Below are 23,696 nucleotides of genomic sequence, written 5' to 3'. Positions count from 1 at the left end.
TCAGTGGTTTGTTCTTCTCCGCACTCGCATGCCGAGGATTCCACCCTGTAGCCCCATTTCTTAAGATTGGCTCTGCATCTCGTGGTGCCAGAGCGCAATCTGTTCAGCGCCTTCCAAGTCGCCCAGTCTTCTGAGTGCCCAGGGGGGAGTCTCTCATCTGGTATCACCCATGAATTGAGGTGCTGGGTTTGGGCCTGCCACTTTTGGACTCTCGCTTGCTGGGGTGTTCCAGCGAGTGTCTCTGTAGATCTAAGAAAACTATGTCTTGATTTAAGTCGTTGACGTGCTGGCTGATACCCAAACAGGGGATGAGCTGGAGATGTCTCTGCCTTGGTCCTTTCACTATTGGCTGCTACTTCCCGGCGGATGTCAGGTGGTGCAATACCGGCTAAGCAGTGTAGTTTCTCCAGTGGTGTGGGTCGCAGACACCCTGTGATAATGCGGCATGTCTCGTTAAGAGCCACATCTACTGTTTTAGTGTGGTGAGATGTGTTCCACACTGGGCATGCATACTCAGCAGCAGAGTAGCATAGCGCAAGGGCAGATGTCTTCACTGTGTCTGGTTGTGATCCCCAGGTTGTGCCAGTCAGCTTTCGTATGATGTTGTTTCTAGCGCCCACTTTTTGTTTGATGTTCAGGCAGTGCTTCTTGTAGGTCAGAGCACGGTCCAAAGTGACTCCCAGGTATTTGGGTGTGCTGCAATGCTCCAGTGGGATTCCTTCCCAGGTAATCCTCAGAGCTCGGGATGCTTGTCTGTTCTTAAGGTGAAAGGCGCATGTCTGTGTTTTAGATGGGTTAGGGATCAGATGGTTTTCCCTGTAATAGGCAGTAAGAGCGCCTAGAGCTTCGGAGAGCTTCTGTTCTACCATCTCAAAGCTCCCTGCTTGAGCAGTAATGGCACGATCATCAGCATAGATGAAACTCTCTGTCCCTTCTGGCAGTGGCTGGTCATTTGTGTAGATGTTGAACATGGATGGAGCAAGCACGCTCCCCTGAGGCAGGCCATTCTTCTGTTTCCGCCATCTGCTTCTCTGGCCCTGGAACTCAACAAAAAAGCTCTATCTCTGCTAGAACAATACATATTTACCCCCCCCCCCCCGCCAAAAAAAACTGCAGCTGACATTCTCAATGAGATGTTCTGCATTAGATACATAGTTTTGTGCTAGTGGAAAGGTGCTATAGATGCACAGGAAACATCTGAGACACTGTGAGGATTATTTCTGGCTTTGGACCTCTATTTGTCTTGGTTCTGCAATCCCCCTTCTGCTGATTAAATCCTATCCAAAGACCTTTGCTTTGAGTTGTATTGATCTGGGACTGTTTGCTTTGCCTGGAGCAGAACGTATACCTCACCACTTTATCTTTGCCTGGCCACCACCATGACATCCCTGCTTCTGCTGCTGTTCCTGCCATTCGCCGTGCTTCTTGGCCAAGGGGAATCATTCCTGGTGAGATCCCAGTATAACTTATTCAACGTGTTAATGGTCTTTCTGCTTAAGTCCCTCTTGTTCCATGACTGGTCCTGCTTAGAGATGTGAAGCATATCTGCCAAAGAGATGAGACATTTGCCTTTTATGTGGACACCAAAGAGGAAGCTGACATGAGAATGTAGTGGTTGATAAGGTAGGAAGAATGGAACAGAAGTTGAAGGTTGGGACAGTTATGGAAGTCAAACATAACCTTTCTCCAATGCTGATAGGTGCTTTCTCCACATTTTTGATTTGTGCATAAGGTGTTCAGCACTAGGGAGCAAAGCACAGGTCTAGGAACAAGGACATCCGATTCTCAGACAACTCTCTAGTCTATTTTTTCATAATACATAGAGTGTGCTGCATGCACACCTTCATGTCACCCAAAGATGGTCCATTGAATTTCAAAGGGGTTTCTTGGGTTTTCTTTTGACCAATGTATATCCATTGTACAACTTGGAACTGTCATTATTTGTTGTATTAAGTATATTTACTATTGACGGCATGGATTGATGTATGGAAGGAGTATTAAAACTGGAAATGAACAAGAGTTCATACTTAATTTTAACATAAAGTAGGTGGGACTTCTGAAGCTCAGATATTTTACTAAAACCAATCATCTTGCTCACTGAAATGTAAAATTTTTAAAAAAGGGTTTCTTAGGCAATTCTCAGTGTTGGTTTTGCCAGTTTCCCCCTCTGAAATATAGCCATCAGTACCACCACTAACCTGGACTGACTTTGCTTAGCTTTCAAGGTCAGATGGGATCTGCTTTGGGGAAAATATGCTTGCCACTTAAGAGTTCCAGAGAACCCAAATGGCCATGGTAGAGAAGTGCACTTTCCTGGAACCCAGTGGAGGTTTCCTTCACTTGTACTTTTGTTCTTTAAATTCCTGTACAAAACTTCTATTGAAACACTGTAGGACAGTGTCTTTGGCATTCTTGGTGGCAGAGAATGCATTCCTATTCCCTCCCCATGCCTACATTATCACGAGGAGGAGGGCGGTAATATTTCTGACTATACATAAAATTGCTTTCTCATTTTGTGGAATTAAACAAAGCAATTCTGAGGTATTATTTCCTGAAGAAAGGGTGGATCTAATTTGTTATTTACATGAGGAAGGAGAAAACAAGCTGAGGCTAATGACTAGCCAGAAGATCCAAACCCACATACAGAGGTCTTTCAGTGCATTTCCTGGCCATCACAGTCACTTCTGCTGATGTCAAAATGGGGTGTCCATGCAGCCAGCGGAGAGGAGGGGAGATTCTCACCTCCCTCCTTCTTGCTGGTCACATGAGTCCTGACATCAGCAGAGGCGTGAAAGAGTACTGGTATTGGGTTCATTCTGGATAGCAAACCAGACTGAATTGGACCTGATCCCACTGTCCAGACTGCCCTGGAGCTATAGGATACCCCTGGGTTTCCATTAAACTCCAAAATATCTCTCAACTTGGCCCAAAGTGGACAAAGTCAAGTGAAGGCTAAAAATAAAAACCCTGCAATGCTTACCAGAAGCCATTGTGTATTGTGAAGACAGCCAGGAGTCCATTTGTGGTTAGTCTGGGTTTCTGAAGAACATGATTCAAATCCCCATTCAGACATGAAAACTCACTGGGTGCCCTTGGGCAAGTCACACTCTCTCAGCCTTTCAGAAATGAAAAGTTTAAGCCCTCTGAACAGATTGTGCCTTGAAAACCCTATGATACATTTGCCTTAGGGTTGACATAAGTCAGAAATGAGTTGATGATACACAACAACAATGAAGCTGGCAGTTGCTGAGATGAGGAGGGGGCAGCTGTGGCAGGAGCCTCTCTTTCCCCCAGAGTCCTCTGACCATTCCTATCTGTCAGAGGATAGATCTGCATGTGCTATACAGCCTAATCTGTGCTCACTCAGCTAGTCTAGTATCTCACAGTGCAATAGAGGCTGTGCATCAGTCCAGTTGAATTCTGTATTTGAAATGAGGTGAAGAACCATCTTGTCTCTCCCTTCAGGCAACAACATGCCTTGGGCTGGCCCTGCTTTCAGTCCCATCATTTTGTGCATTATGTGTGAGCATCCTATGAGAGAAAAGGTCATCTTGTTAATTCTAGTATGCATGCTATTTGCCTTTTACCCAATTTTCCATTGACAACTCTTCAGAGTTTTTAGGCTATCTCCAGTTACCTATCCAGCATCCCTCATACTTGCTATATAGGTGGCCCAAGAACTTCTCATACTCATCCCCCATTCATGGCAGCTAGTGGTGTCTATGTTGTGGTGGAGGTGTACTTGGCCTTTAATCCAAACTTTTAAAGGAACTTTCCAAGGTGTTGAACCTTACTCGCAAAATAAATTCAGCATTCTGGCTACTTCATTACAATAGAGAATGAATCCACTTTAAATCCGGTTTCTGCCTCCTGCAGAATTCTGGGGTTTGTAGTTTAGTGAGGCTGTTAAGGGCTCCTCCCTAAACTACAAACCCCATATTCTGCAGGAGCAGCAACCGGATTTAAAGTGGATTCATTCTCTAGTGTGATGAGGTCCAGTTAAAAAAAGCTCCAAAATGCCCTCTGGGTGAGAGTAGGGGCATTGTTATTTAGAGGCCTGATGGGACCCCTAGGAAGAAAAAAAAAACCATTTTGTGAAATTTCCCAAATGTCTCTAAGGGGCATGAGGAGGCATTTCCTCTACATGTTTGGCTTGTCTAGATCTATATTGGCCATGGAAAAAAATTGAAACACCATGTAACTTCTGTTTGCTTCCTGTTGTTAAAAGAGACATCCCCTGGTCCTAAAATGATCCAGAAAGACCACAAAGTATGGTAAGAATGCCTCCCATGCCCCCTAAAGGTCATTTGAAGGCAAAAAAGGCATTTTGATTTAATTTAGTTTTGTTTAAAGACATGTGTGTAATGGGGCAGTTCAGCCTTACATTGTCTCCTTTTGAATTAATATAGCCCCCTACACTCACAGTTTCCCACCCCGCTTTAAACCATAGGGCATGACAAATGGCAAACTAAATTTACACCATTTCAGGGATAGTGCAGCATAATATGTAGCAGTGTGCATTATCTGAAGTTTAGATTCAAAGCCCTTCCAAGAAAGTACACTTTGGGCTGTAGAGCTGTTTTTCTTCATACGCAAACGGAATTGATTAATTGTTAGTACCAACTAGTACAGAGACATTGAATCAATGGACCTTTCAAAAGAATTGGATTTGTTGTAGTCAGGTTAATGATTGGTTGCAGTCATAAAATGAATTAACCAATTTCCCCCATCAAGTGATCTCTCCTTTTAAAAATAAAAAATAGTATAATATATTAAAAGAGTGCTACACCCTTCATAGCAATCACCTCATGATTTAGAATTTTTCAAACCTGGTGGGAAAGAAGTGTGATAAATAATTTATATATTTTTAAAAGGCTTAAAGCATTTAAAGACATGCATATTGATAATCATGCTGAAGTTTCACGAGCCTTTGATGAGCTGTTTATGCCATGGAAGCATAATGAAACACAAGCCCATCAGCAGTCTTCAAACTGCTCTGTGTCCCTGGAAACCCTCAATTCAGGATGGAGGCTGGTTTTTAGAGAGTGGGAATGGAAGTGCTGTCAAAGGTTGTGTTGCAAAAAAAGGCACACGGTGCTGCAAAGCAATCATTTGTTGTTCCTTGAGGGGTTTTTTTCTCTTGGCAGGGTATCCCACACAGACCACCCAAGAAAGAGCCTGACGGTGAGTATCAGTCAACAATGTGCTTCTCCAGGTCAAGGAATATTCAGCCACAGGATGAACTGCTGTGACCTGGATCCCAATGGGGCTTCTTTAGGTCCCTAAAGGAAGTGGATTGTCAGTTATGTGTTGCCAAAATACCTCCCCCGGATCCCAAGAAGAAAACAAGGGCACATAGATTTTTCATTTATATGTCTAAATGCAAACATAGAATAATTGTTATAATCTAAACAGAATGTGGCACATCCCTTTTTTAGCTGGGAAAACTGTGAGCTCAGTTTGCCTCCACAGTTCGCTGACATGGTGCCAACTATTAAAAAGAAACTTCAAGCCCTGGCTGCTTACCCTTCGTATGGTTTCATATCTTTAGATGATTGCGCTTTAAAAGCTTGTCAAACAAAGGACTGTCCTTTTAAAATAAAACCAGGTTTTCGCAATGGTTTCCAGCTCCAGATTTAGAAAGGCCCTGGACAACATGCTTTCTCATGCCATTAGTGGACTGACCAAGAAGTGGGTGATGGCAGCAGCACAGCTCTGAGGAGCTTCGGGCTGTCAGGTCTCTGTTGTGTTAAAAGACATATGAAGGCTACCTTTGTGGCAAGTGACTAGGAAGAGTGTGTGAACTACGTCACCCTCTTTGTCTGGGATAGACAAAACTGTTTACCCATTGGTTGGTTGCCCGATGGTTGTTTCTATGCTATGTTATAATGTTGTTTGTTTTATATTGTTTTATGATGTTGTCTTATCAATTCTAGTGTGTTATATTTTAACTATGTTGATTGGGCTTGTCTCCATGTAAGCCGCCCCGAATCCCTTCAGGGAGATGGAGGCAGGATACAAAAATATAGTTATTATTATTATTATTATTGAACCAGAAATGGCTTTCTAGCAATGTCTTGTTTTATTTTGTTGTTGTTGTTGTTGTTGAGCAACTGTGCAACCTTCAGAAGGTCCCAAACATGCCTCAGACTCACTGCAGTTGCCCCCTCCCCCCCCCCCCCCTGCTTTATTGTCATGGCCTGAATGATCTTTCATGGGTCCCATTTTCTGAGTTAGGTTTCTGTAGGCTAGCTTGTAGCAAAAGTACTTAGCCCTAGTAATCTGATGGGGAGCAAGAATCTCTGGATGTATTCATTTTCTGGTCCCACTTCCCCACATTTTGGGCTCAATATGTATATAAGTGTAGGTAGATAAGAGTAGATAAATGTATACTATATCATCAGATAAATGTATACTATATCATCAGCATCTCCTGTTTTTGAGCCTGTATGACAGTGGTTCTCAACCTGGGGTCCCCAGATGTTTTTGGCAACCTTCAACTTCCAGAAATCCTAACAACTAGTAAACTGGCTGGGATTTCTGGGAGTTGTAGGCCAAAAACATCTGGGGACCCTAGGTTGAGAACCACTGCTATATGAGGTCACAAAAACAGCCCCATGGGGTTGTGTATGATGATAGAAGCAGCAAATCCACCTCATTTTGTCTTCTAGATACGTCATCCAATGAGGAACTCTGCCATTTCCCTTTTCGCTATCAACGCCAAATGCACTACTCCTGCATCCCGGGTAGTTTATTCAATCCTCGGCACTGGTAAGCACCTCTTTACCAGATGGAATTTGGGGCCCGGCAAAGAGTGGGTGCTACAAAGCATGCCAAATGTTTGTGCCCAGGGAGAAGGGAGAGGGCACACATCAGGCATTTACACATCTGTAGGCTGAGGCAATGGGGAGAGGTAATGATTTGCAGCTCTCCATTTTGTCTAATGTCCATTGTCTATATATTCATTCTGTGATTTCTTATCAGGTGTGCTACCACAGAGAACTATGACCGGGACGGTAAATGGAAGTACTGCGGGGAAGAGGAAAGGCCACAAAGTGAGCAAACTGTGGAATCTGATACAAACAATCATTGTGCTGATAGAGTAAAGGAAGGTTCTCACCAGTCTGTATATGTCAGTGGTTGAGACAAGGGTATACTACATATAGGCAAAATTAAATTTTCTTTCAACTCCCAAATTTCTAGCATTGTAGAGAGCAAGACCTTGAAAATTGAAAACTCTTATATTTCATGTGTTCCATTTATTTATGTCTTAACTTTGCCTCCCTGTTTTCCTTGGAATTCCTAAACTGTATTTCTAAATGCTCAACTGGAGTTTTTGAAGTTCCTGAAAAGCTAGATCTTTGGAAACGGAGAGAAAATACTTTTGGGGAGAAAGAATTCTTATTAGGGAGACAATTCCTGCTTCCATTACCCAGTTTAGACTACACAATGCTGATTCTCTAGAAAACAAATCTCAAACTGTTATAACTACAGAAGAGGCAGGGGTTTTTTTGGCCAACTCAAGAAGGTGCCCACTCCTTATTCTGGTGCCTGCATTCTTCCTGAAATCCAGGACAGTGCCGGCAGACAGTACAGTGCTGTGGGTACGCTTATGCCAAGAGAGGTGAGGACAGCAATGGGGTAGGTGGGTATTGCAGCTGGTGGATGTTCCAGACAGAACTGGAGCTGTGGCTAGCTACACACTGTTTTGCTGTGGACATATGAGGAACTAATTGCACAAGGCCTCATTACACACATAATTTCAACTGCTGGTGAAATGCTCCAAGAGATTCCATCCTGACTCTTGCCATCTTTTTGCAGGACACTGTGACCCCAACCCATGTGAGAATGGTGGTATCTGTGAAGCCAGGCGAATTGGGTTCCACTGCATATGTAGACCTGGGTTCCATGGAAGAAACTGTGAGAGAGGTACTGAATATTGCACTCAGAGCTATAGACCCTGTCTGGCTCCCTCACAGCCTTGTCCTGGTTTTGGACATGTGTCCTCCTAAGCATGCAAGTACATTTCTCCAAGGAAGAACTGTCTGGTGCTATCATTAGGCAAGCTAAGGCATGTGCCTCAGGTGGCAAAACAGGGCTTTAATGAATGGCTGGTTGTTTGCTGTCTCGTTGACTTTGATTTATGGTAACCCCAGGAATTAGAGATGGAGACTTTATTTTCTTGCTTCCCAAGAGATGTCAAGGAATTTGGCATTTCTTCCTTGAAAAGGATAGAAAACTCACTGCAACATTTATAAGTTGCGCATTTTCAAAAAGAAAAAACCCACACCAAGCAGTTTTACTCAGAACTGTTGAACTTTCTGAAGAACAACAAGAAGAAGAACACTTTATTTATATTCCGCTCTTCTTACCTTGAAGGGAACTCAGGGCGGATCACAGTACACATACACAGCAAACATTCAATGCCGTTTTTTGGACGGGACAAAGACAAACAACAGAAAGGTGGTATATTGTGTTGTGTTGACATCCAGTTGAACATCCAGCTTGTCAGCGCCTTTGGAAGTTGCCAGCCACAGGGGGCGCTGTCGCTCCATCCTCTATGACGAAAAGCCATCAGGACTTCCTCCTTTTTTTTGGTTACCAGCATTCTTTGATCTTTTTCTTTATGGTGTCGTAAAATACGCCCCCCCCCCCCCCCCCGCATTAGTGGTACCTAATTTCTCTTTTCTCTAATCATAGCTGTAAGCTGTTTTCGAACTGCTTAGGGAAACAGTGAGCAGGGCTGACAATCAGGTGCTCACGCTTACTCGGGCTTCAAACTTGCAACCTTTTGGTTGGTAGATCTTATCATTGCTGTTGATTTATCAGCTGTGCTAAAGCCCTGGCCCTAAAGCTGCATAGAGTAATTGTGCACAACTTTTTTGAGAAAGAGGGACAAGACAACACAAGAATGCATGGATTAGATACCAGAAATTCAGAATCAAAGGTGCATTGTGTACTGGAGTTTGGGAGCTAGTTTGATAGTCTTGTTTGATAGAAAGTCCAAGGCATGCAGCATTTCACCCTCTAGTATAGGGGTCCTCAAACTAAGGCCCGGGGGCTGAATACGGCCCTCCAAAGTCATTTACCCGGCCCTCACTCAGGATCAACCTAAGTCTGAAATGACTTTAAAGCACACAGCAATAACAACAATCCTATCTCATCAGCCAAAAGCAGGCCCACACTTCCCATTGAAATACTAATAAGTTTATATTTGCTAAAATTGTTCTTCATTTTAATTATTTTATTGTTTTTAAGTGTTTTTTGCACTACAAATAAGATATGTGCAGTGTGCATAGGAATTCATTCATGGTTTCTTTCAAATTATAATCTGGCCCTCCAACAGTTTGAGGGACTGTGACCTGGCCCTCTTCTTGAAAAGTTTGAGGACCCCTGCTCTAGTATAAAGGTCTACCAAACAATGGACTTCCTAGGCTCCGAGTCTGCCATTCTTTCCCCTTCTTTTTTGACCTGCCTGCCTATTCCAGTTATTTCGCTTCACCCCTGCTAAGACTACTCCTCTTCAGTCCCCTCCCCATTGCCCTTTCTGGGTTGTCTTTTAAAGTCACTTGCTCCCTGAAGTTTGTGGACTCAGCCTACATTCCCCTTCTTTCTTGATCTGCCTGCCTATTCCTATTGAGCAATTCCTTCTCATCCTTTTAATCCGCTTGATCTCCAGCAAGAGTTCTCCTCTTCTGCCACCCCGCCTCTTTTTCTGCTGCCAACACAGAATCAGAGTTGGCAGGCAGGTCAGGGGAGTCCAGAGAGTTCAGAGAGCATGTTTCTGGGGGAGGGGGGCGGGGGGAGTGTGTGTGTGAGAGAGAAAGAGTGATGGCAGAGAGCAGGTCAGGAGATGAACAGCCTTGGCTAGAATGTAGCAAATCAGAGGAGAAATATCATAGTTGTTTTCCCAGTTAAGGTGCATTACTTTAGGGCTTAGCATTTAAGGCATGTTCTGCTTCATTCTCCCTTCTTCAATGTTGAACCATTCAGATGCTTATACATATTGCACAACAAGGCGCACGACATTGCCTTGGGGAGTTGTGCTGTATTCCAACTGTGCAATTTTTAAGGCTGGGCAGAGTTGACGTGCCCTCCTAATTAGTGCTAAGGAACTTCCTATAATCAAGGACTATAAACATTGGGTCCTATGGCCCATATCTTTGTGGCAGGAAGCTGGGATCACCCCCTAACCTTGTTTTGCAGAAAGCTGCTTTGGCGCACGAAGACCTCCACACATTGGCATGAAGGACACCTGGCTGCGGTATCATCAACCTGCTGGACTGGAAGAGTGCCATTGCTTTGGGAAGGACATTGCCTGCAGGCCTGTTCATGGAAAGGGTCAGAGCGGGACAGAAACAGCTTACAGCTTCTAAAACAAAGGGGAGAGTGATCAATCTATGAATGGTTGGGCAAAGTAAAATCAAGCATGATGCTTTCAAATCAGATAAGGTGACCACAAGGATGTCCTGTGCTTCTTTTGAAGCAGTTAGCCTCCCTTGACCCTGCCACAATGCAGGTTTCAATTCACACACATGTCACAGTCAGATGGCACAGATCTCAGTAACTGAATATCTGCTGCATTGTATATGTTTTTCTTTATTCCCAAGTTATGACCTGCATACATTACAAATACATGCACCAAAACTTTTTTTTAAGAAAAGAAAAGTGTGATCTGGAGGAAAATGTAAATGAAAGTAACTTAATCCCTTTTGTGGAAAGCTATCATTTCCCTGTTCCAACTTCTATCTCCTGGAAGAGGTTTTCCCTTTTAGGAAAATTTGGTTCCAATTCGATTGGAAATTTAAAATTGTGTACATTTGGTTCCCTCCATGGACATGTTTCATGTCAGTGAAGTGATAAATTTGTTCTGGGCATTTATTCAGAACTTTTGCACAACCTACTAAAGTTTGTTGTTGTTATTTGTCATCAATTGGCTTTTATTTATAATCTATGGATATGAATGAAAGACCTATAAGGCTGGTACTACACTGCTGTATATCCCAGGGTCTCTCCCCATGCTGTTAATTGAGTGCAAACTACATTTGCACTTTGCATCCAGTTCTTAGCAACGAAGGCAAGCAAAGGATAAAGGGGAAAATGGGAAGGAAAAAAAGACATAAACTATGATATGTTAATAGCAGCTGAACGAGTGGGATGCCAGAGGACAATAAGGACAATGCCTGCAGATCCATACACTTGGAGAGTCTGCAGATTCAGCCCCTGGCATCATAAGCAAATATAATCAGATGGCAGCTGCTGTAAAAGATCTGTACCTAAAGATCCAGGAGAGGCCCTGCTAGTGAGTGAGAACGAACCCTACTGGGCTTCGAGGGTCAAATGCTCTATTCTGGTATAGGTGAAGTTTGGAGAAGGTAATTTTTGAAATCACAGCTCCCAGAAACTCCTACTGCAGATTCCATTATTTCAGATTTCATTATTTTTCAGAAAGTATATTTTCCAAGCTCACATATAAGTCCAGTGATCTGTACTGTTTTCTCTGACTCACAGACTGCGCAACAAACCATTGTTTGAATGGAGGTTTCTGCCTAGAGTTGAAGTCAAGCTGGGTCTGTGGCTGTCCTGAAGGGTTTTCTGGACCACTGTGTGACATAGGTATGTGTGTAGAAATTAACTCATTTCCATTTACTCTATAGCTGTATTAAAGAGTGAACAGTGAGACTCAATGTCCAGGTGAAATATGGGGAATGATGTGTGCACTAGGAACAGTTATTTTGTTTATATTTATGTCAAAACATCATAAGAAACCAAAATGTTATCTACTTTCCAAATAATCTTTAAGATCTGCTTTGTCAACAGTTGTAAAGTCAAGTATTATCAACAGAACTTACAGACATAGGACCATGGTTTTGTTGATTGTGTCTATTAGGAATTATTAGAGAAAGGATAGAAATCCACACCAGAAGTCCTTGGATTGTTGGATACCCTGTTTGCACATTCTGATGTTTATTTCCCCTTAGAAATGGGGTGACCAAGGTGGTTGCCTCATTTCATATGGGATATAATGACCAAGACCTCTGTGGCTTGATGGACATAGACCCAGGAGATATGTGTTCAGACAACTGCCAGGTACTCGGCCCCTTTGAGGTTTCTGAGCAGACTCCTCTCAGAATCCATTTCCGATCTGTAGAACCAGCTTGCAGTAATGTTCTACATGAGGGTGCTATGCCCATAAGCCATTAGAGGACTGAGATACACATTACACAATAAATGCACTATAGACATTAATACAATCAACCCTTTGTAACTATGGATTCTGCATCCATGGATTCAGCCACCAACAGACTGAAAATATTTTCAAAAATATATGTAAAATGAACCTTAAGTTTGCTGTTTTATGTAAGGGAAACCATTTTACTATGCCATTATATATATTGGGACTTGAGCATTCACAGACTTTAGGATCAACTGGAGGTCATTGAATCAACCCCCAGCAGATATCAAGAACTCACTATAATAATGCAAATCATAACAGAATAAACAGGGAGGGGGCAGGCAGTGCAGATTCCCATTCTGCAGGATTGAAAAAGCATCCAGCAAAACCAAAGGTGCAGTGTGTTTTGGATAAACCAAAAAGAGGGGAAGGGATTGAAAATGTACACAGCACACAATTTTTGTGGGGGTTTTTTGGTGTATTTTTAAGGATGAGGTAAATTCTGACACAAAGAATGCAGTTTTCCTGATTCTTGGCAGGGGGTTGGACTGGATGGCCCACGAGGTCTCTTCCAACTCTATCATTCTATAATTCTATGAAAGATCGAGAGTCATTCGTTATAAGAAAAGGAGAGTAACTCTATTTTAGCCACAACAGAGTGTATTCATCAGTTTAAAACTAATCCATAACAAGGTGGTAAGGATAAATAGGCCCAAATTAAAGCCAGACATGAGGCAAAATAATAGGCACATGCCTGATCTTTCCTGCGAGAATGGGCACATGGAGAAACATGTGTTAAAGATCTGGGAATTGTTCAACAGGAATCAGAGATACATGAATAATCGTGGCCTTACTTACAATGAATGTGTGAGGAGGGGGAATGGTTTGATCCACACCTTTGGTCTTCAGTCTCTTCACCTGAAGCGTGACCGTCTGAAGAAGAAAACCTCTGCCATGAATGAAGCTTCTTTCTGTCATTTAGAGCCCTGAAGAACCATGGTTCCCAGCTGTTTGGAGAGCGTCCATGCATAGAGTGATATTGATTGCAATTTGTTTATATCTACAGCTACTGTTGCATTTTTATTGATTTTTAACTAGTGAGATTTTATGATTTTATGTGGTTGTTATTGTGATACTGATAATGCATTTGTTGTATTTTATGTGTTTGCACCTTGAGTGCTTTTGTAAGCCACCCAGAGTCCCTCTGGAGAGATGATAGAAGGGTATACATATTATTATTATTATTATTATTATTATTATTATTATTATTATTATTGAGGAGGCTGTTCTTTCAGGCTGCTGCTCTCCATACATGCTGCCTCTCTTCACTCATTTATTATGAATGTCTGAATAGGGATAGACTCTATGTGTAAAGAAGAACAAAATTTCAGAAAAATAACCTGTAGAAAGAGTCAGCCAGCCAGTCTCTTCACAGCACCATTTTTCCACCAAGACATTCTGACAGAGAACAAATCCAGGGCTGCCTCTACAATTGACAGAGATGGCTTCCTCTGCTTCTGCCCATGTGGACTGCCCTGGGTTCCCTAATTTTCAAGAGAAGAAACTGTCCCATTGCCAGTCTTAAAGTAACATTAAGTTGCCAATCTAGTCAAATCTTGAATGTGGCATTTGAGGAATGTGGGTGTTGTTTTTCTCCTTGGGTTTTGAAGTTATTCAACAACTCAGTGTGAAGGCAGAAAAGGCTTTTCACGCTTTGAAATAGTGAGGAAGAGTGGCTGTGTACTCTACATGATTTTGATAAAAAGATGCCAAAAAGAAAGTCCTTCTTGTTCATAGACATTTAAGAGGCTGCCCCGATCTTTTTCCCCACTAGACCACAACCAGACATGCTACAGTGGAAATGGGCATCTGTATCGAGGAACAGTCCGGAACGGGGTCTCAGGGGCACATTGTGTGCCCTGGGACTCTCCCTTCCTGGATTCTGAGTTCTCCATCAATACGGACAATGCTGCCAGCCTGGGCCTGGGAGCGCATCCCTTCTGCAGGTGAGCTGCAGTTTCATGGTGATGGGCGAATGGGCCCATGGGCCCTTTGAAGAAGCGAAAACAAAGGAAACAAACTGACAAGTATCCAATGAAATCCACAGGAGAAACTGGAGATATGCAAATGCTCTAAAGGTGGTTATTTTATTAGTAAAAAGAGTCTGCAGTGTTTCGATCTTTTTGCATCCTCAAGGTCATTTGCAGGGACTTTCTTGTCCAATGAATTGTTTGAGAGTTGCTGATCCAGTAATATCAGAGGTTTAATTGAAAATTCCTCACTGAACAAAGTCTTGAGACGAGGTTGCTGTGAGTATTCCGGGCTGTGTGGTTATGTCTCAGAAGCATTCTCTCCTGACATTTTGCCTGCATCTATGGCAGGCATCCTCAGAGGTTGTGAGGTCTGTTGGAAACTAGGCAAGTGGAGTTTATATTTCTGTGGAATGTCCAGGGCAGGAGAAAGAACTCTTGTCTGCTGGAGGCAAGTGTAAATGTTGCAATTGTCTACCTTGATTAGCATTGCAGCTTCAATATCAGGAGAGAATGCTTCTGGAACATGGCCGTACAGTCTGGAAAACTCACAGCAACCCAGTGATTCTGGCCCTGAAAGCCTTCAACAACACTTTGTTGAGAATACACAAGAGCCAAGATACATTAGGGTTTTCAAAACTAATATTTTTTAGTATCATATAAATTGTCTCCAGCTTCTTCTGTGAATCAGTTAAGAATAAACTAATAAGATACAGGGCACAGGTGGGTGTTGGTAGTATTTGGGGACCAAGTAGTCCAGAGCATCCTGGGCATGAGAAAAGCCACACAATTGCATCCAAGAATGCAGTGGAGAGGAAACTGAAATGACTGTAGAAGGGAGGCAAGGCTGCTAAGTACTTTACTTGCTGAGTCTTGACTTTATTGAGTGCTGTCTTGGGGATGCTGGGAGGTATGGCACCAACATCTAACCTTCACAAGTTCTGGACTGTATGTTGTTCATGTGTAGGAATCCGGATAATGACACCCAGCCATGGTGTTATGTGCTGCACAACATGCAACTCATCTGGGAATTCTGCAATGTCACTCACTGTCTCTCCCCAACAGCAGGTAAGGTGTGCCTTTCTCACTAACTGGAAGGGGTTGCCTTGTGGCGCAGCCCCACAAATGAATGGCCCAAACCATTTTCTTTCTAGGTAGCATGGTTCAACAGCAAGAAAAAGAACTAACAGAGGCAGAGCAGATGTCCTCAAACCAGACCCTCGGCTACAGTAGTATCCTGTCTGAATCAACCACCATCACTCCACTTTGTGGGCAGCGCTATACAAAAACCACCTCTTCTCGCAAACGTATTGTGGGGGGCATGGTGGCACTTTCTGGTTCTCACCCCTACCTAGCTGCCTTGTACATTGGGGATCAATTCTGTGGGGGAAGCCTTATTGCCTCCTGCTGGATCCTGACTGCTGCACATTGTCTGGACTTCAGGTAGGTGTACGGGCAGTTCCAGTGTCGGAAGTGAGTCTTCACTTAGGAAAATCAGTGTTCCAGCGGGAGCTTCCACTGACATATGAAGCTCTTCCAAACAGGGCTTTGTCATGCCTCATTCACTGATTTTTGGGGGATTTTGAACAGTGTCTCTACTCAGAACCCTCCCTCATTTTCCCACTACTGCTTCCATCTTTTTTTCATGCCTGGAACACCCATTAAGAAAAGGAAAAGCAGGAGAACTGCTTTCTAATTGCTAGTGTGAAGAGTCCTGTGTCTAAAAACACTCTCACAAAATATCTGCTGAGCATAACAAGATCACTTATTGGGGACTCGAAAAGCAGCAGTTGAAAAAAGAGCTGATTTCAGGATAGTTTAAGGGGGAGGGGTCTTGTTACCTTCTGTCTTTCTAGGAAGGTGACTAGCTGGAGGTGAAAGTCTTCACTTTGGAAAATATATGTGACAAGGGGAGCTTTTGTTGATATATGAAGCTCTCTTCTTTAGAAAGATTATGGTGGCCATGAGACTAGCATGTTCCCTTGTGTGTTGTACTGGGGTACCACAGGTAGTGAACATGTGAAGAAAGCTGCTGAGTCAAAAGTAGGGGTGGAGAATTTTTTTGCCTTCCAGATGGTTTGGTCTTCAGTTCCCACCATTCCTTACTGTGACCCATCCTGGCTAGCATTTCAGGGAGCTGCAGTCTGATAATACTTGGTGGGCTATCTCTCCACTCCTGCTTTAAATAATTTGTTTCTGAATCAAGAAAGACACTGCTGACTACAACGTTTCTACTATAGGCCAGATGTGTCCAAGATTTCAGTGGTGTTGGGTCAGACCCTCTACAACAGGAGTACTGCAGGGTCTGTGAAGCTCCATGTCCACAGTTATCGACTGCATGAACATTATTCTATGCTCACCAAGCAACATGACATTGGTGAGAGTCTCTTCTAGTATGTCTTGCATATGCATACTGTTTGCACACTCAGTCACCACAAAAGGTAGGCAGTCCTTCTTGCACCTTGAATGTTCACAAAGCATCAATTTCCCTTCACCCATGTTGTCCAGGGATAAGACATTTTCTCAGCTTCAGCTTCTCCTCCCACATTCAGTTTTGTTTAAAACCTCGTGTTAATCAGCATGGTGTAGTGGTTTGAGCATTGGATTAGGATTCTGGGGGCCAGGATTTAGATCCCAGGTCAGCCACAGAAATTACAAGGTAACCTTGGGCAAGTTACACAGAATTATTCTCTGCAAGGAGTAAATCTTTAACACTTAATAGGTGTTAAAATATGGGTCTTCTCAGAGCAAATACCAAACATTAAATCAGTGTTTACCTCAGGAGTAAGCAAAATGTGGCCTTGAGGTCACATACAATCCAGAAGGGTGCTTTTGTGACTCTTGACCTCTCCAGATTTCACTTGTATGGCCCAAGACAACAACTGTTTGATAAATAAATAAATAAATAAATAAATAAATAAAACAAAACAGTGAATTGCCTCTACTGTAATTCACTTTTAAAATGGGTTGTAGGGCCCCATAGACTGTATTGCTCTTTGTTTTTGGGATTCTTCTGGAGTCCGGTGACTCCCAATGACACGACTGATGTAGTTGCCTAGCCCTCATTTTTTATGTTTGAATATTCAGTGATTCAAAGCCAAATTTTTAAAAGTCAAGCTTACAAAACCCCGGATTTGCACTGAACAAATCACTTCTTTTGAATTTATCTAATATTTTGATTTTTTTTAAGTCACAAGTTCTTTCCATCCCTAATAGGAAGCATTTTTGCAAAAATTGATAAAATGTGACTAAATTCTTTCTCACTGCAGACTCAACTAAACATCTATTGATATTTTCCACTGTAGTCAGAGGTCTCTTCCACACAGCTGAATAAAATCCCACATTATCTGCTTTGAACTGGAATATATGGCAGTGGGGACTCAGATAAACCAGTTCAAAGCAGATATTGTGGGATTTTCTGCTTTGATATTCTGGGTCATATGGCTGTGTGGAAGGGCTCCGAATCTCTTTTCCCAGTGCAGAGGAGAAGCTTGGTTTCATTTGCCCCATTCCACCTGTCTCCCATCCTTAAAACTGTGGTTAACTGATGACTGTTGCCTTTTAAATTCTCTAGCATTGGTGCAACTGAAGGAAAGGATACCAGGCCGCTGTGCTGAGTTTTCACACTCCATTTCCCCCATCTGCCTGCCCAGTTCCATGAAATCAACATATGACACCAGCAAGCAGTGCCAGATCGCAGGATGGGGACATATGTATGAAGGTAAGAAGGAAGAAGTCAAAAACAGGCATGAAGATAGGACTTATCCTGCTGGTTTTTCCCCATGAAGATCCATCCTGGTCAACCGGACACATTTCTATTTTATATGCACTTCAGACTTGAGAATGATTGGACTGATTCATATTCTTCCCTGTCCTTCTCCTTTCAGACATTTCCAAGCTATCCACCGAGAATGTAAGAAACGCACTACTGGATCAAATCAAATGTTAATTTAGTCCAGCAGTCAGCTTTGATTGTGTCTTCTTGCATGGAAAAGGGTTGGACTGGATGGCCTTTATGGTCTTTTCCAACTCTATGATTTTATTAATCTTAACAGAGAGCAAAACAGATGTCTCAGTGCAAAGCCTACAAGCAGCACATGAGTTCAGACCCTGGAAAATAATAATAATAATAATAATAATTAACAATTATATTTCTATACTGCTTTTCTCACCCCTGGGGGGACTCAATTCACTTGTTTGTCCTGCAACTCCAAGTAGCATCCCCAAACATTTCCAAGTTGTACAGTAGAGTCTCTCTTATCCAACCTTCGCTCATCCAAAGTTCTGTATTATCCAATGCAGTCTGCCTCCTGCCCAGATCCACAGCTGTTTCAATACATTGTAATGTTTTGGTGCTAAATTTGTAAATACAGTAATTACTATATAACTTTACCATGTATTGAACTGCTTTTTCTGTGAATTTGTTGTAAAACATGATGTTTTGGTGCTTAATTTGTAAAATCATAATGTAATTTGACTTTTAATAGGCTTTTCCTTAATCCCTCCTTATTATCCAACATTTTTGCTTATCCAATATTTGGCTGGACTGCTTATGTTGGATAAGCGAGACTCTACTGTATATGAGTGAAACAACGTACTGCTGCCTATGTTCTTCAACACCTGCTATGCAGAAGCATACTGCTTTTGATGCTGGAGATAATGCATAACCTTTGTTTTGGGTGAGGCAAAACAAATGACCAAATTCTAATTACAGTTTGTTTGTATTTTTCTTCAACTTGACTATAGAAAGCAAAGATGATTTCACTAACAGCCTTGGCAACAACAGTTTGATAAACTGTTCCATATTTGTAGTAGATTTGCAGGTTATGATCTCTCAGGTTGTTTCTGTTGTCAAGAAATATAGATAAAAGGTGTAAGCCATCATATCAGAAGTTAGAGTTTTGCAATCTCTCCTCTTTTTTTGGATTATAGCTCCCAGAACGTCCAATGTCCATGGTAACTAGCCATTTCTGTGACTTGCAGCTCAAAAAATAACTTCCCTTACCTCTGAGGCCCCTTCCACACAGCTGAATAAAATCCCACATTTTCTGCTTTGAACTGGAATATATGGCAGTGTGGACTCATACATATAACTCGGTTCAAAGGAAATATTGTGGATTATCTGCCTTGATATTTTGGGTTATATGGCTGTGTGGAAGAGCCCTGAGATGCATTTCTTCCCAGCTTGATTCTCAACTGGTCCTGATCCCCTTTAATATCCAGGGCCCTTCCACGCAGCCATATAACTCAGAATATCAAGGCAGAAAATCCCACATTCTCTGCTTTGAACTGGAATATATGGCAGCATGGACTCAAAAAATGCAGTTCAAAGCAGATATTGTGGGATTTTCTGCCTTGATATTCTAGGCTATAGGGCTGTGTGAAAGGGCCCTCAGTCACAAGTGTTTTCTGTTCAGTTAAACAAGACTCTGTTCTTCCCTGACAGGAGCCGACAAACTCTCCTTGTTCCTCCAGGAGGCGGATATTCCCATCATTCCTTATGAACAGTGCTGTTCCCAGCAAATACACGGGAATCGCATCACACAAGGCATGCTTTGTGCTGGATACCTGGATGGAAGAGCTGATGCTTGTCAGGTGAGCCCAATTTGGAGTAAAGGGAGCACAGGGAGATTTGAGGAAGCCCGGGGTCATAATAAGGACAGGCACTTAAACTAAGGGCCCTTCCACACAACCATATAATTCAGAATATCAAGGCAGATAATCCAGAATATCTGATTTGAACTGGATTATCTGAGTCCACACTGCCATATAATCTAGTTATACAGCTGTGTTGAAGGGGTCTAAGAGATTTTAATAGAAACTGCCATTTAACTACATGTTTAAACCCTGCTTTCGGCACTAGATGCCCCACAATAAACTTCAAGCAATAAGCCATTTATAGTTTCTCTACTGACACGCTTCTTTCAGTGAAGCTCAATCCTATCATAATCCCAAACAAATATAGCTGGCCCAACCATCAGACAGAGTAAGGTCAACCAAAGTCTCGGAGGAATGGGTTGTGCATCACACAGCTGGCCATGCTCTCCACTCCTAATCTGGCCTGCTGCCTTAGATGCAATGGATGATACTTTGAAGAAAGCTTTGGTTGCGGGTCTAGTTGGATTTTCTCATGGAGTAGAAGGCAGCTTCTTTGTCTGAGGGTGTATTTACACTGTAAAATTAATGCAGTTCAACACCACTTTAGCAGCTATGGCTCAGTGCTATGGAATCATAGAAGTTATTGTTTCATTAGGGCTTCAGCCTTCTCTATCAAAAAGTATTAGTGCCTCACCAAACTACAACTTCCAGGATTTAATGGCATTGAGGCATAGTAGTTAAAGTGGTGTCAAACTGTATTAATTCTACAGTGTAGAGCCAGCCCCAAATAGAAAAATAACTTGCTTCAGTCATGCAACCAAACTACCTTTCACTATATATACTCATGTTAGGGTGTCTGGGAAACTGTTCCCTGGTTCACCTGTTCCATGACTGTTTCAACAAAACCCACAAATGAAAGAAATTCAAAACACTGTTGTATAAAGGTATAGGATTCTGACATTCACGGGAATTATACACGTACACATGCCACTCATACCATGTTCCTTCTTACCTTTCCTTCTCCCATAAATTTCTTCTTCATGCACGAATCATGGGGCATTATTTACAGCAGATGTAGATTGCCTTTAGACTTTTAATACCGCCTTTATATATATTAGAAAGAAACTTGAAGTCCATCAATATGAGCCCTTTGGCATTGACCAAACTTGCTGGTAGGTTCCTAGAGGGGTTTTGTTTGTTTGTTTTTTTAAACCCAACATCTTTTCAAACCCTTTTAAAAGAGAAGCATAACCTTTTAGAGATCATAACCTTTTAAAGAAGAGTCAAAAACCTATTTGAGCAGAAGCTTCTCAAATGGTTTACAACCAAATGTAATTATGCAAGGCAGTTGACTTCAGTTGTTAGACTGAACAATCTGTTGTCTCTGATCTGTTAGGAAAACAGAGAATATGCCAGTGCATAAAAATAGCAGTTCTTCAGAAGTGTTTTTCAGTGCCCCAAAATATATCTACTCTCCCATAAAACAACTTGTTTTATTTTACAAAATAAAGTAGACTTTGGTAAAAAAAAAACCCAAACATATTGGGTTTACTCACGACCTTCATGAGTTCAGCACACATAGGTACACAATTTATTAGTTAGTAACAGACATGCTTGAGATAGTTTCTGTGCAATCTGGTAAGAATATCTCTCTCTTACAATAAACAGCAGGCAAATGTTTCCAAGTCTGCGATCTGAGCAGTCCCAAAGTCTAAAGAAGACTTTGTTCTGTGCTTTTCTCAGAGCAGATCACATAGTCTGCAGCCCCTCCCACAACTTCTCAGGAAAACGTAGAGCAAGGAAAGAAAGCTGCATATCAGAACATACATACAATAAGTAAGCAACAGGATTATAGAGAAACAAATTACTAGAAGAGGCTTGAAGTGGGGGCCCTTCCACACAACCCTATATCCCAGAATATCAAAGCAGAAAATCCCACAATATCTGCTTTGAACTGGGTTATCTGAGTCCACACTCAGATAATGTGGGATTTTCTGCCTTGATATTATGTGATATAGGGCTTTTTTGGAAGGGCTCAAGGTTGTAATTTCCAACACCCTTAATATAATGTTATCTTAAAAAAAAACATTCTGGAATGATTGAATAACTAACTTGTGGAAGAAAGTATGCAGTTCATGGTCCCTCAGACTGTTGGGGGAAAGTGAGAGAAAGTGGGATGCCAGGCAAGAGAGAGAGAGAGAACAACAAAAGAGTCTCGATAATAGCTTTGAGGAAGGACTGTGTCAATAGGAAAGTAGCTGGAGTCACAGAGAGCACATAGAGACTTACTTCTTGTAACAATACAGATAACAATACTGAAGGATGAGCAAGAGAGCTGTTGAGTTCTGTAACAGATGTAGGTGTAGAAGGATTTGGCACCTTTAAACATTTGTGAACACTTTCTCCCCTTCCCCTCATGTTTCAGGGAGATTCTGGCGGGCCCCTGGTGTGTGAAGGACAGAGCGGAGCCACAATCCGTGGCATTGTCAGTTGGGGGACAGGCTGCGCACAGGAGAATAAGCCTGGGGTCTACACCAATGTTGCTGACTACCTCGACTGGATTCAAAGTAACATGCATTAGCAGTCGCGAGGGTATCATTCCACTTCAGTCAAGCCCAACATCTGTGCTGGCATCTTATTTTCTCCAGCGGTTATTGATTATTTCTTATTGGTGTGGCATAGATCTAAATAAAGTAAGACACACTACTGATAACTGCAGAACCCAAACTAAGTAATAAACAAACCAGATCCATCAAGGTTTTTTGTTGTGTGTCTTCAAGTCCCTTCCAGATTATGGTGAGTCTCCGGACATTATCATTTGCGACTCTCTGACAGTGTGTGATTGTGTTGTGTTGCTTATAGCACAGTGTTGTAGCATACTAATGGCATTCTAACTTTCCCTACATTGCATGGCTATACCTTTTCATTCATGAGGGGAAACTATGAATAGGCTCCCAAAAGCTCAATGTTCCAATTATGCCCCCTGTGTGATAGGAAGCTGCTGAGATATTGAGTTAATCCAAGTGGTGTTGTGAGCACATTGTTGAATATAAACTTTCTTTGCAAAACTTCCCCCATTCCCAAGTTGCAGCCATTTAACTTCCAACAAGCAGACAGAAAGGACTTCTGGCTACATTGCCATTAATTACCCCCTTTGCCTTGTTCGCCTACATTAAAAAAAATTAATTGTGAAGTTTCACAGGTATTTTACTGGTTGTGATGTGTTTTATCATTTGTTGTGTAAGCATTGTCTTCATGTGGGATATACTGCGGAGATATTTTTGGAAAAGTTCCTGTTTGTTTGTTCAGCTACATTGATGTGCGTGGTAATGGCACTGATTTGTCAACAAGGATTGCATTATGAATGTGGATGCACACCTTTAATTGTGTTGTGGATTCAAATATTGTCACCAACTGCAACCCTCTGAGTTCTGCTGTTGTGGCCCCAGCACCCCAAAATGAGGGTTGGCCCTGATAATGACACCATCCCCTGGCAGCATGAACTATTTTTATAAGGCTGGGATTTGGATACCTTGTCATCCACAGGAGTCAACAGTATTTCTGTATTTATTATGATGAGAAGTATGGAAAGATCAGCATGTGCAACCGCAACCACAAAATCACATATTAACAAAAACATAAAATGGAGGATTCTCATAAACAGGGGTCCTCCAACTTTTTAAACAGAGGGCCAGGCCACAGTCCCTCAAACTGTTGAAGGGCCAGATTATAATTTGAAAAAAACACGAATCAATTCCTATGCACACTGCACATATCTTATTTGTAGTGCAAAAAACCACTTAAAAACAATATAATAATTAAAAAAGAAGAACAATTTTAACAAATATAAATTGATTAGTATTTCAATGGGAAGTGTGGGCCTGTTTTTGGCT

The 23,696-nt window shown here is 42.1% G+C and overlaps 1 protein-coding gene across 1 annotated transcript; it reads left to right on the top strand.

Annotated features, from left to right (window-relative positions):
- The first annotated feature begins 1,305 nt into the window (after positions 1-1,305).
- F12 (coagulation factor XII) lies at positions 1,306-22,559 on the top strand. Its single transcript, XM_060765659.2, has 14 exons — positions 1,306-1,448; positions 5,148-5,184; positions 6,672-6,771; positions 6,985-7,055; positions 7,822-7,929; positions 10,207-10,341; positions 11,512-11,616; positions 14,010-14,181; positions 15,173-15,273; positions 15,360-15,648; positions 16,446-16,582; positions 17,780-17,926; positions 19,652-19,800; positions 22,229-22,559. Exons 1-14 carry the CDS (start codon positions 1,380-1,382, stop codon positions 22,382-22,384), a joined length of 1,776 nt encoding a protein of 591 aa, XP_060621642.2. The 5' UTR covers positions 1,306-1,379; the 3' UTR covers positions 22,385-22,559.
- Positions 22,560-23,696: the final 1,137 nt, after the last annotated feature.

Source organism: Anolis sagrei, chromosome 2, assembly GCF_037176765.1.
Source record: "Anolis sagrei isolate rAnoSag1 chromosome 2, rAnoSag1.mat, whole genome shotgun sequence".
NCBI classification, from domain to species: Eukaryota; Metazoa; Chordata; class Lepidosauria; order Squamata; family Dactyloidae; genus Anolis; species Anolis sagrei.
Note: the sequence above shows the minus strand (reverse complement) of the source record. Positions and strands in the feature narration are given on the sequence as shown.